The 13,439-nt window shown below is 42.9% G+C and overlaps 2 protein-coding genes across 9 annotated transcripts in view; one reads left to right on the top strand and one right to left on the bottom strand.

Annotated features, from left to right (window-relative positions):
- Positions 1–13,439, bottom strand: part of ENTREP2 (endosomal transmembrane epsin interactor 2) — a 407,682-nt gene that overhangs the window by 8,702 nt on the left and 385,541 nt on the right. For 4 of the 5 annotated variants that reach the window (XM_024101862.3, XM_005284996.5, XM_065558309.1 and 1 more), the window contains 2 exons: positions 6,890–6,965; positions 2,145–2,741 (listed from right to left, as the gene is read on the bottom strand). In XM_024101862.3, the coding sequence (XP_023957630.2) occupies positions 2,145–2,741; positions 6,890–6,965 (673 nt within the window). The remainder of the gene's footprint in view (positions 1–2,144; positions 2,742–6,889; positions 6,966–13,439) is intronic. The other variant, XM_065558310.1, reaches the window with a different exon arrangement.
- Positions 1–13,439, top strand: part of APBA2 (amyloid beta precursor protein binding family A member 2) — a 304,744-nt gene that overhangs the window by 229,033 nt on the left and 62,272 nt on the right. The window lies entirely within an intron of this gene.

Genomic DNA, 13,439 nt, shown 5'->3' with positions numbered 1-13,439 from the left:
GGTCGGCAACCTTTCAGAAGTGGTGTGCCAAGGCTTCATTTATTCACTCTAATTTAAGGTTTCGCGTGCCAGTAATACATTTTAACATTTTTAGAAGGTCTCTTTCTATAAGTCTATAATACATAACTAAACTATTGTTGTATGTAAAGTAAATAAGGATTTTAAAATGTTTAAGAAGCTTTATTTAAAATTAAATTAAAATGCAGAGCCCCCCGGACCGGTGGCCAGGACCCGGGAAGTGTGAGTGCCACTGAAAATCAGCTCGCATACCACCTTTGGCACGCATGCCATAGGTTGCCTACCCCTGTCATAGCCCATCCCTGAAGTATCCAGATCAAATGCTTAGGCAGAGATAGCCAAAGATAAGCAACTCCAGCTGTTTGTCACAAGAGATGACGCTGAAGGGGCTGATACAAACAGCTGCTACATGTCATTGGAAATACACTTCTTGTAATATTTATGTAATTTCCAAATAATGTTCAACAAACTCTTCACCTGAGCAGGGAGGAAAGCAAGCAGATGTTATGACTAGGGTTGAGGAACTCCATGGAGCTGGAGATTTTCTGAATCTCTCAAACTGTTTATGAAGTTTACAAAATGGTTTGAATTTGCAAAGTTCTCTTTCTTTTCACTTAAACTCATTCATTTCTTCAAAGGGATTTAATTTTAAAGAACAAACAATTTGGTGATGAAGCTAGATCAGCACAAGTAAGCTTCCTATACGTTACATTCACACAGGTGCATATTGGTGTTGTCTTTAGATCGTTGTCTGCCACTTTATTTACAGTCTCTCCTAAGCAAAACAACAAACCTAGTGTTTGAGTCCAACTTTCCAATGCATGAAGTTAAGTGGGTGAGAAATTAAACAAAATGAGTTCCCATATCTCTAGTTTTAACCCACACAGCTGCTTCTTACCAGATACGCAGCATTACAATAACATACACATAAGAAATCCAACATATACTATTTTTATATTAAGGATGCACATTTCTTGGGTGGCAATTTGAAGCCAGGTTTCTAGATTTAAAATGCCAGTGCATTAACTCGCTGTCACAGGGAGCTCACAGAACTACATGTTAATGTCTCTGAAATTCACAGAATCACAGAAATTAAAGATGCAAAAGTCCTAGTAGATTGCCTAGCCCATCATTCTGCTGGTGCAGGGGAATTCTACATACGATTTTCTTCTCATGTTTTGTCTGCTTCTGTTTTAAATTAGCCAAGCAATGACTCTTCCACCAGTTCCCTTGGAAAATTATTCAACAGTCCAACTGCTATCACTGGTAGGACAACTTTTCTTCCTTTTACTTTAAATCTATTTCTCCGCTTTACTCCTTTGAACATCCCTGAACAATTTACTTCCTTTTGTGATGTCGATCCCTTTTCAGGAGTTATAGACTGTTATATCATCTCTGCTATCATTTGGCCAAGTTATTCTACTGTAACAAATACTTTCTCTTTCACAGTCATAAACTGATTTTTCATGAAGAGTTGGCAGCTGCTAAGTAAGACCTCTCCCTTTCTCTCCTTCCATTACTGAGGGGGGTTTTATAGCAGAAGAGACTGCTGCAGGAAAGCCAGACACTACCACCTTGTTATTCTCATCACCATCCTTCTGAAAATGACCCACCATCTTGTCACTACACTGTCATACTGGACCTGCTGCCTCTAGAGACTGTGCTAATAGTGTATTGCTTGCTGATCCTATCAAAGACAGCGCCACCTCAGGGAGGAAAGCCAGAAGCTAGGCCTGCTGCACTACAAGTATGTCTGCTTGGCCACTCCCCTTTCCTGAATGATACCCCAGCTTCCACTCAACTCTTTAGTCTTGGTGTTCAGTGTGACAGTGGCAGACTAGCAGAAGCACCTGTTCTTCATACGCTGCCCAAGGTGTAGTTTTTTGACTCAGTGGAGAAAGGTCAATACAATTAAGAACTGCAATTATTAATTTCACACTTGTAAATTTTTTTCCACATTCATTCTGCCTATAACTTTTAAACATGGGAAATGTACAAGGAGCTAAATTCTACATGTGTAAATCATGCTGCAAAACTTGATATAACTTCCAATAATACTAGCTGCAGGATAAATCAACTGTGCTTGATTTGTTCCATACTACATTGCCTTAGTGGCCCACACTTACCTTCTGTGCTGGATGAACATGATACAGGGTCACTAGTAGACCGGACTATGTTTGGAATGCCGTATTTTCTAATGCAATGCTGCTGGGCAGTTCTCTCAGGGCAGCCATAGTGTGATGAAGTACTTGCAGGCACAGAACAGGGAGAGGGCTGAGGGTGTACAGCAGCAGGCTGGTTAAAGACCCCACAACATATTTTCACTTGTTTCAAGGGTGGCGTGGCTTTGTTTTCTCTAACAGAGCTCTGGGATTCTCTTTCTGATGGGCTGAAATTCTCTGAGGAGCAGTCTGAGGCTCTGCCATGAACATAGTTCTCATATTCCTGGCCTTGAGACCTGTCCATAGAGGCTCTGCTGCGGGAACTCCCATCCTCATCAGGGGAACATTGAGAGTTAGTCCTGTGAAACCCAGAGCGAATGCTGTGATCCAAACTGGTGCAGCTCCTGTTTGTGGTGCCTTTGTGGGTTGTACTGTACGGAGAAAAGTCTGTGGAACGAAGAGACCCCTGAACTTCCAGAGAATAAAGATCCTCTGAAGAGTAACTATGATCTGGGATATCAGCAACCTCAGAGACCATAAGAGAGGTACTGTCAACAGACACTGAAAAACAAGGCATTTGGAGTATTATCATATTGCAGTCATGTATATCATTATTAGTATTCATTCTGTTTTTAAGCCAGCTATGTGCCAGTGCTGTACAAGACACAACATGAAGAAAGTCCTTGTCCTAAAAAGATAATGCTCTAATGGTTCAACTCATGGGTTTAAACCAATATATTAAAATAATTTAAATATTTTAAATGACAAAATGCCAGGATAGTAAAGACTGAAGTCATCCTCCTGCTTTTAGTCTTTTTTAAGCAAAATGCTTTGAGCTATTCTCATCTATTTTCTTTCACTGATAAAGCTCATACCAAAGTATATTCTCCCACTACAGTTAGAGTGGGGTGAAGTCCTGCCTTTGGTTTATTTGATAAACATTTCTTTTAATGCTGTAAGGATTGTGTGTGGTAGGAACAATACACTTTACACAGATACTCAGTAACCAAGGCATTTATCAAAGTTTTATACCTACCAGTATTATCAATGCTAGTTTTGTATCTAACACCTTGTAACCAGGCATCACACATGTCTCAAATACACATCAAAGAGCTTCTCGAAAAAGAATCCACCCTTGTACCATCTCTTTAGCATACAAAATGTATAGCGTATCAGAGATTTCTTTGTCTCTATGTGGCAGATGAAAGCTCAACATTCTCTGCAGATATACACCACCGTGGACGCCCTATGTATTAGAAGTTGAGATTTTTATCTCTTCTTCCAAGAGGCTCACACATTTATGTATAAACGAAAATGTGTCGGTGTGTTACGTAAAGCTGTATTTTTCTCCTCTTTGTTGCCAGAAATGATTTTCTAAGAGAATAAAGAACCACACCTACATCCTGGACTATACATTCTTTTTTACCCAACTTCAGAATACAACCAATTACTTTTTTATAGTGGACTAGAATTGATGAGGAGTTACCAGGTGTCATCCCCAATTATATACAGAATATACATAACTTAAAATAAATTGTTCCATTCAGCTCAGCAATCTCGGATGCCCCTTTTCATGTAATAGCTGTTGCTAGCAATGTTGGTAAGGTAAACAGGTTCTCATATTTTTTGTTGAGGGATGGGACAATAGGATCTGTTAGCAGGTTTACAAATGTTTGGTAAAGTGCCTCTGTGCACCTGGGGTCTGGCTAGCAGGAAGCGATGGAAGTGCTGAAATGAAAGAAAACCTCTTAGTGCTGTATTCCTGGCCTGGCAGGAAATATTGTAAACTTCAAAAGGGAGCTGTGGTATTTTGGGGGCTTACCCTGGCACTCCAAAGATAAGATGGAGAAGGAGCCATCACTGTATATGATGTCAGATATCCGAAAGGCTAGATTTTATGAAGGACTTTTCATCCCCACTCAAAATTGCTAAGTGAGACCTAGTATTTTCTTCTGGGCATGTGGGAAACAAACTCATATTTGCCAGGCAACTTAAATTTGCCAAAGGACACATTAGTAAATTATGTAAATATCTATTTAGACGTGTTAAAATGCATATTATTTACTGCTCAAAGTGTATTAGATACACTGAAACTTAAGTTTGCTGATGTAAATACTTATTTAGACATTTTTAAATAGCATGTTTGTTAAATATACCAGAATGTCCCAAAAGCTTCTTACTTGGGTAGTTAAGATGAATCTTTGTAACATATCACATTAAGTCATGATCTGAAATCTTTAGAATATTAAGACAGATGCATGAATGGTCAAATCCGTATCCCATCCTCAGAGCAGAGACCTTGAAGTAGTGTCCAAACCCACCATGGAACCTCTGTTCCCGGATTTGGTTTTATTGATACTCAGAAACAATCAGATAGTATAAACCTTCCAAACAGACACTCCCACTCTCTCTCTATCCTGGTTGGAGTTGTTTGGACCCATTGGTCAGCCTGACTTAAGGGCCTTATTTACACTTTCTCATGATTGCTACACTCCACTGTTGCAGTTCCCCTAGTGGTACCAACAGAGGAAGCTGTAGTAGAGGCTGGTCAACATCAGTTTGACTACCATTATCGTTTAACCCTGCTCAGAGCAGGTCTATCTGCATAATGACTGCTTTACCATGGCACTCACAACAGTGGCAAGGTTATTTCGGGGTAGTTTTGTAAGGGCGGGCGTTGGGGGAACCTAGGGTAGATACAGACATAGCATGTTAATGCATAATATACTTAAGCAAAATGTATGCAGTGTTGTTGTAGCCGTGTTGGTCACAGGATATTAGAGAGACAAGGTGGGTAAGGTAATATCTTTTATGGGACCAACTTCTCCTGGTGAGAGAGAAAAGTTTTCATGCTAACGCAGAGTTTCTGAAGGAGAGCTCTGTGTAAGCTCAAAAGCTTCTTCTCTCACCAACAGCAGCTGGTCCAATAAAAGATATCACTTCACCCACCTTGTCTCTTTCTCAGTATGTAAAGGAATACATTCCTGTGGTTGGAGGCAGAACCTCTTTTGAAATGAGAATATACATGAAAATGTTGGATTTATATTCACTGTATGTATTCTGTCATGTTAGTAATACCAACATTTAATAAAAATGTAACCAAGAGTTACATTTTAAAAGATGCACATATACTTTTACATCCCCCATTATGTGTCAAAGAAAGAGTATGCATTTTTAAAATGTCTACATAATAAATACATATGCACAGAGCTACAAAATGTTTATGACTGAATCCCTGATTCTTAACTCATCTACAGCATCACATATTATTTCAATACAAAGCAGAAAGGAGACACATTCTGCTCATCATAGTGATCCAATAAATTCAGTTTTGATAAAACAAATTAAATATCTGCTATGAGTATATAAGAAAACTCTTTGTAAACAACACCTCCTTAATAATAAAAATGGGTCACCTTGAACTGTTAACATCACACTTCACTGCACAAAGATGTCAAATGTTTTTTTTTAAGAATATTTAGTGCTAGTGAAAAGTGAGGAATTGACCACTCTGGAGACTGAAGCCTTCTAGTCATCCACAAAACAGACACATCATGGGAAGTACCCGATTCCCAACACTGATTTGTCAGCATACACTGACACTATTTTGGAAGATAATAGAAAATAGTTCAGTCCTCAGACCTGTTAAAACTTTAGCTTCTCTTCTGAGATTGTCAGCAAGGGTGCCAAGAGGTAATACCTACCGGGTGTTAATGTTGGCTATGATATGGACACGTATCTGCTGGGGATTAGACTGAGACCATCACCTCATTTCATATACATCACTGAACAGCCATCAGGTAGTAACCCGTTCTGGTCATTGAGCTGAATTTAAGACATTGACCTAGAGGTGAATGCCTCTCAATGTCAATCAGACTTGTTACCGAAAGGCTGTCCTGATAAACTTGGTTAAAAGAATGAGCTGGCCCTGTGCTGCTGCTGCTCAGGATCCCTATTCAAGAGATCTGCCTTCAGAAGAAAGAGCTCAGGTTCATTCCTGGTCTTCTGGAGACTATGTACATTACACAGCTTAACACACTGCAGAGCAGCAGTAGGGAAGAGCGATCTGAGTGTACCTCTCCAACAGCAGACACTGTTGCTTATTAATATTATTTATAGAGTGCCACAGGAATGCATGGTGCTTTAAAGACAACTAAAAGCCTCAAGAAAGCTTCCAATCAAAGTAAGCTCTCCACAGAGCTTTGGAGACAGCTTTGGGGAAGAAAACTGGCTTTCTTCTGTGCCTGTTTTACCATTCTAGCAATATTGGTTTGTGAAGAAGGAAAGTAGTGAGTGACTGGGACAAAAGTGTTTCTTATTATGATCAAGATGGGACCAAATCCCTCCTCTTCAAGGTAGAAAAGAACGAATAAGAGGAAACAGCCCACTTTAATGCCTGGTCTACACTTAAAAGTTAGGTTGACATAGCTACATGCTCAAGGGTGTGAAAAATTCACACTCCTGAATGACATAGTTAAGCCAACCTAACCCCCAGTGTAGACATGGTTAGACTGAGGGAAGAATTCCATCGACCTAGCTACCGCCGCTCAGGGAGATGGATTACACACATGGATGGACAAACTCCTCTCACTCTAGGCCCTATGTCAGTATAGCTGCAGCAATGTAGCTGTGCCACCGTAGCACCCATAGGATAGACATGGCCTTAGTGACAACTGCATGCTCCCAAAATAAACAAACAGTAAAATCACCTTGTGTGCTAAAGCCGGCTGTCATGTTTCTCTCACCCAAACTGGATTCAGTCACTTGCTGAGCTGTACCGGTGATCTGTACAGAAAGTGTATAATAAATAGTGTGTTAGCCTGCAGATAGCATTACCCAGAAATACAGGGCTGAAACATACTGTCATGGATCTAAAGGATATGACCGGTAATGTGAAAAAGCTATCCTACAAGTTGCTACTCAAATCAAAACGTATTCATAGACATAGTAATTTACTATATCTTTGGATCAGCAGCAGATGCAGAGCAAATGAACATGCCTAAAGCAATTGCTGGATTTTCCAGAATCTATAAAATAAATTATCTTGGGTTCAGAGGCATTTAGGGCTTCAGGCTAACGTTACAAAGCATAATGACTGCAGTGCTTAAAATTAATGCTCCTATCTTCTTAGCGTATGTGCAACATGCCTCAGGTGGCACATGACCAGGACTCATCTCTGAATTTGATCCGCTAGTTGGATCCTTAGCTTCCCTGCCCAGTGCTGACGGGGAGTGCAATGTGAACTGATCCATACCCCCGCAATGCTCCTATTACCAACAGTCTTTCTGTAGTGGTCTATATATCACTCTATTCCAGAGGTGGGCAAACTACGGCCTGCGGGACCATCCTGCCCGGCCCTTGAGCTCCTGGTCATGGAGACTGGCCCCCGGCCACTCCCCGGCTATGCCCCCGCAGCCACGCAGCCGCACGGGCAGACCTCTGAGCAGCAGAGCTGCGCGCTCCTGCTGAGCAGAGTGGCAGAGTGTCTAGCTCCGGCCAGGCGGCGCGGCTGCCAGACATGCTGCTCTGAGCGGCATGGTAAGGGGGCCGGGGGGTTGGATAAGGGATGTGGGATCCCAGGGGACAGTCAGGGGATAGGGAACGGGGGGGGTTGGATAAGTGTGGGAATCCTGGGGGGCTTGTCAGGGGTTGCGGGGGTATGGATAGGGGTCGGGCAGTCAGAGGACTGGAGCAGGGGGGGTTGGATGGGGGGGTGGGGTCCCGGGGCAGTTGGGGCGGGGGGGTCCCGGGAGGGGGCGGTTAGGGGACAAGGAGCAAGGGGGATTGGATGGGTCAGGGGTTATGAGGGGGCAGTCAGAGGGCGGGAAGTGGGAGGGGACGGATAGGGGGCGGGGACCAGGCTGTTTGGGGAGGCACTGCCTTCCCTACCCGGCACTCCATACAGTTTTGAAACCCCAATGTGGCCTTTGGGCCAAAAAGTTTGCCCCCCCTGCTCTATTCCCATCACGTGGCCATGGGGAAAAAGTGCACTGTGGAACCAGTAGAGACTACAGCTGGTAGAAGCAGGTGCAGAAACAGCCAAAGTGCACACAGAGAACTTTCTGCTGTTTTGACTGGACTTCCTCTGCCCCCTGCTGATTGGCTGCTTGCTCCAACCCTCTTCTACCATCCTCACAGTCTCTTCACCTCAGCTTCACGCCACACGTTCTCCACATACCCTCTTTCCCCCTGCCCTGTTATCCTCACCCTTCTTCCCTTCAGCAGGCACTCCTTTCACTTTTCTTTCCATGTACCTTATCCTCTCCTAACTAATCATGGAACTATCATGCTATATGCTTCCATCACATTGTTCATGCTGCTTTCCCCCACCCTCTATCTGTCTTTTTTAGACTGTGAGCTCTTTGGGGCAGTCACGGCCTGATACTCTGAGTTTGTACAGAACCCAGCACAATGGGGCCCTGTTCTTGGTTGGCCCCTAGGCTCTTCCATAATAAACATTAATAATATTCTTCAATTTCGGTCCTTGAACAACTAGAGCAGAACAGCTTTTGGGTTTACTTTGCAGAAGTACCTACATTTAAGTATTGAATGTAGTAATCTCTAAAATGCTAAAGGGTTCTTGTAGACGGATAGTGCTCTATAAGAGTAGGGCATTATTATTATTTATAGAAGTAGACTCATTACAGTTGCCAACAATTTGCAAGGGTGGATTATTATTAGCAAATGGTTCCTTCTGCCGGAAGGAAATTCAAGGATGATTCACCCCCACCCCAAATTATTCACTGATGCAGCACAGTTTGTGGTTTTGAAAAGTTCTTCAAAGCCTTTCCCCCATCATTTTAAAACATCTTAATATATTTTTTCTCCTTGAAATGCAGTTACAAATTTCACTTTATATATAGATGATAAAAATCAGCTGATGGGTTTCTGTAAATCACAAAGCCTCCTAAGGAATGATAAAATATTTTTTTTTCTGAAAAAAATAGAGATGGGTGTGTAGGGGAGGAGAGTTTGCAAACCAAAATACAGATAAATGCCTGATTTATTTCTCATGAAGCGAGGAGAGTTAGCATTAAAAAGCTATCAACTTGATTAAGGTTAGATACAACATTCATAACTCCAGATTCATGTGAATTCCTGTTGGCGATTTCTCTGCAAAATCACTAAGAGGGAGCAGCGCTCAAAGACAGCATGCTAAAGGGGAAGAATTTAAAAAAATCTAGACAAGTCTTTAAGAACTTGATTCAAACACTACTGAAGTAAATGGGCTTTAGACCAGGCCCTTAACCTTGTTTTTAATCCCTCCCATCAGATTTTTAGCAGTTCTTTGGGAACCTGCTATTGGAAAAGAATACGTGGTAATTATAAATAAAACAAGAGTACCAAACTATACCCTAAGACCAGGTCAGTATAGCATGAGAAGTTATGTCATCTTTAGCAGAACATATCACGTCTGCTTCTGTATGGCCACATTTAACTAGCAGACGTTCATTGCAATAGATGACAGAGCCTAGAAATAATCATCAATCACCTCTATGCAAGCTCTGGTGTCGAGGGCTGAATTTGTATTTGGCTGTCTATAAAATTGAATGTAACATTACTACACTAAAGCCATTAAGAAAATAGCTCTAAGTGTTTGTGAATGTGACTATCTACATAAAAAATGGTATCAGAAATATTCCCCGTGCAGATACAGCTTCTGTGATGCAGTACTGCAGAGCAGGCCAATATTTAAAGTAATAGGGTCTTGTTGTGAAATGATTTACTGACAAATTTTTATCCTTAAAGAATCTTTCTTCACTATATGTGAAAAAGCCTGGTTACTTAACTTGTACAGTAGCTGGAGTTCTTTGAGATATGTATTCCTCAAGGTGCATATGCGCTCTATGCACCTGAGACGGGATGATTTTTTGTTAGCAATGTCCTTTGGTCCGCACCTACACCCTTCTCCTCCTCATGCTCCAAACCAAAGATATGAGGGGGTGGGAGATGGACTAACTGTCTCTGTAGTTCCTTCTCTACCATGAATACCTTGTATAGTAACAAGCTAAATAACCAGACTTTCAGTGAGGGTCCATCTGCGTATTCCATTTGAGGTGACTCACAATCAGTGTTCATCGAGGATGATGGTGTGAGGAGCTCTGCTGTATCACAGACCAAAGGACTATTCTTCTGAAGGATGTGTCTGTTCTAGAAGCTTGTACCAGGATGTAACTTTTCATAGAGGTATGAACAGAGCCCCACGCTGCCACTCTATAGGAACATCTCAAAGTGAAGGTATCTCTGAGAGGAGATTGCTTCTCCTCTCATACATTTGGCAAAAGAGACAAATACTTAAGAACATTTCCTAAAAGGTTTTGTTCTCTGTAGGTAAAAGGCCAAGGCTTGTCCAACATCCAAAGAGTGGAGCTTCCCATCCTCTCTGGTAGCATGGGTATTCTGGTGGAAGACAGGTAAAATGAATGACCTGGGTCAGATGGAATTCCAAGATTACTTTCGGAATGAATTTAGGATGTAACCTCAAGGATGTAACTTTATCCTAACAGATGACCATATAGGGAGGGACTGCCATAAGGGCGCCAGCTCATCTGCTCTTCTGGTTGAGATGATTGCAACCAGAAAGGCAACGTTCATGGATAGATGAGCAAAGAAACATGGAAGCTAAAGGTTTGAAGGGGGAATTTGTTAGTGTGGCTAAGACTAGCTCAAGGTTCGATATTGGATAGGTTTCATTACTGGAGGAAAGGTCCTGATAAGTCCCTTTGAAAACCTTACTGTAATCAGATAGGCGAAGATTGTATGGTTGTCCATTGAAAGGGAAAAGGCTCTAATAACTGCCAAGTGTACTCACAAGGAGGTGAGACAACTGTGACATTTTCAGAGACAGGAGTTAGTTCAGAATATTAGGGATCTCTGAATACTCTAGGGCTAGCTGATGATGTTGACACCATGCAAAGAACCTCTCCCATCTTGCTGTATAGCCTTTTCTTGTGGAGTCTTTTCTGCTATTGCTAATGATGGATTGTACAGCCTCCAGGCATGATCTTTTTAAGTTTGGCATCCATCCAAATATGAAGCTGCTAGATGGAGAGATGCTGGTTTGCAATGGAGGATCTTGCCCCTGTCTTGGGTTAACATGTCTGGCAGGAGCTGAATGTAGATGCAAGGAGAATGCTAGTGAACTAAAACTGCCTTGGCCACATGGGGGCCACTAGGATCACCAACACTTTGTCCTGTTTGATCTTCCTCTGGACTCAAGGCAAGAGGGGAATGGATGGAAATGCATAAGTTAGTGGTTCTGAATGTTGTACTAGAAATGCTTCCCATCTGGAGCTGTGTCCTCATACCGTTTAAGGAGGCTGGACATTTCCTGTTTTTGTGAGATGCAAAGAGATCCCATGATGGGAATTCCTGTTGTTGAAAGATGTTCTATACCACCAAGTCATTAAGTTCCCATTTGTGGTCTTTGGAGAAGTGTCCTCTGACGCGGTCTGCCAGAGTATTTTGCACCCCTGGAAGATGCACTGCTCAAAGGGTGATATGGTGGCAGAGATATGGCAGAAATTATTTGCAAGCCTCATGCATTGTATTCAATTTTGAATTCCTGATAGGTCCAGATAGCTCCCGAACCTCACAGGGAGGAGTCTGTAATTAGTTTTTTCATGGGTCAGGGTGTGCGTGCAAAGGGAACTCCAACACACTGACTTCAAGTTTTCCTACCAGGTGAGTGACATCAGGACCCCATGGGGGACCGAAACTGACTTGCCAAGAGTAAGCTTTCATGGCACATAGATTGTGTATAACTATGCTTGTAGACTGGGATTCTCAAACTTCATTGCATCACGACCCTTCAAATTGAGAGCTGGAAAAGAGTTGCCTTTGTTTAGTGAGGGGATTAGAGAGACCAGGGCGATCATTCTGAAGCATAAGAGGCAGATTAAGTCATTCAGCTGTCAGATATAGTATGAACCTCCAGCTTCCTTTCTTCTTGTGGATGAGGAAATATCTTAAGTAAATTCCTCTTCCTGTGTACTGGGGTGTTACCAGCTCTATGGCTCCCAGATGGAGCAGAGAGTCTATTTCCTGGGTGAACATCCTCTCGTGAGGATGCTGGAAAAAAAGTAAGCTACGCAGCTAATAAAAAACTAATACCAAGCTCAGGTGGCCTTGGTAGGAGGACTCAAAGGTCCCATCAAAAGTCATCAGTTAGTAATGACTCTCAGTTATTACTGGACTGGCTGGATTCACGCTAGTGACTGTAATGTACATTCTGTGGCTGCTTGATTTGGACTTTGCCTTTAACAGACCTTGTGTGGTGGCAGTATGCAGCACACGTTCCATTCCTCAATCTGTAAACTAAAGAGCCAGGGAGCTACAGGTGTTGTATGCTCTCAGCAGTTTCTGTGTTTTCAGTGAACTAACGTTTCTTTAGCACTATAGTGACCTTGAGGGGAAAGGGTCCATTATCCCCTCACCTATCTCCTACACCACAGCTCCTACTTATTTTTAAGCTAAATTTCAGGCTTAAAGAAACATAAAAAACCCCTATTTTGACAGTAAAATAAAAGAGCTGACCAAAACCTACTTTTCATTCACTCGATTCCTTTTTCTGAAAGGAGACAGCACCAACACAAACACAGGGCCTATTCTGGAAACCCTGTATGAATATGATTAAGGGTACATCTACACCAGGTTTCCCCAAACTTTTTACCTTGCGTCCCCATCCCGCCCCAACTGTGGTTGGGAGCTGGACCCAATGTGGAGCTGGAGTTGCAGCCAGGCTGAGAGCCAGGGGCTGAGGCCGGGACCACAGCTGGAGGCAGGAATGTGGCCAGGAATGGGGCCAGAACTGGAAGCAGAGCCGTGCTGGGGCAGGACTGGAGCTGCAGCTGGGCTGGGAGCCAGGGGCTGAGACTCGGGCTGTAGCTTGGGGTGGGGCCAGGAGTTGGGGCCAGAGCAGAGCTGAGGGCAGAGCAGGGCTGGTTGGTGCTCCCTGGCCCCCTTGGGGGCTGGCCCAGTCCCCACTGCGCCTCCATGCCCCCCTAGGGGGGGCATGCCCGACAGTTTGGGGATCACTGGTCTACACTTAAAACGCTACAGCTGCAAACCTGTGCCGGTGTAGCTCTTCAGTGTAGACACCATCTATGCTGATGGGAGGGTCCCTTCCATCAGCGTAGTTAATCCACCTTGCCGAGAGGTGGTAGTTAGTTCAACAGAAGAATTCCTCCACTGACCTAACACTGCCTACATCAGAGGTTAGGTTTGCTTACCTACCACACTCAGGGGTGCGGACTTTTC

The sequence above is a fragment of the Chrysemys picta genome, chromosome 10, assembly GCF_011386835.1.
Source record: "Chrysemys picta bellii isolate R12L10 chromosome 10, ASM1138683v2, whole genome shotgun sequence".
Taxonomy (NCBI): domain Eukaryota; kingdom Metazoa; phylum Chordata; order Testudines; family Emydidae; genus Chrysemys; species Chrysemys picta.
This window is presented reverse-complemented; position numbering and strand designations above follow the sequence as displayed.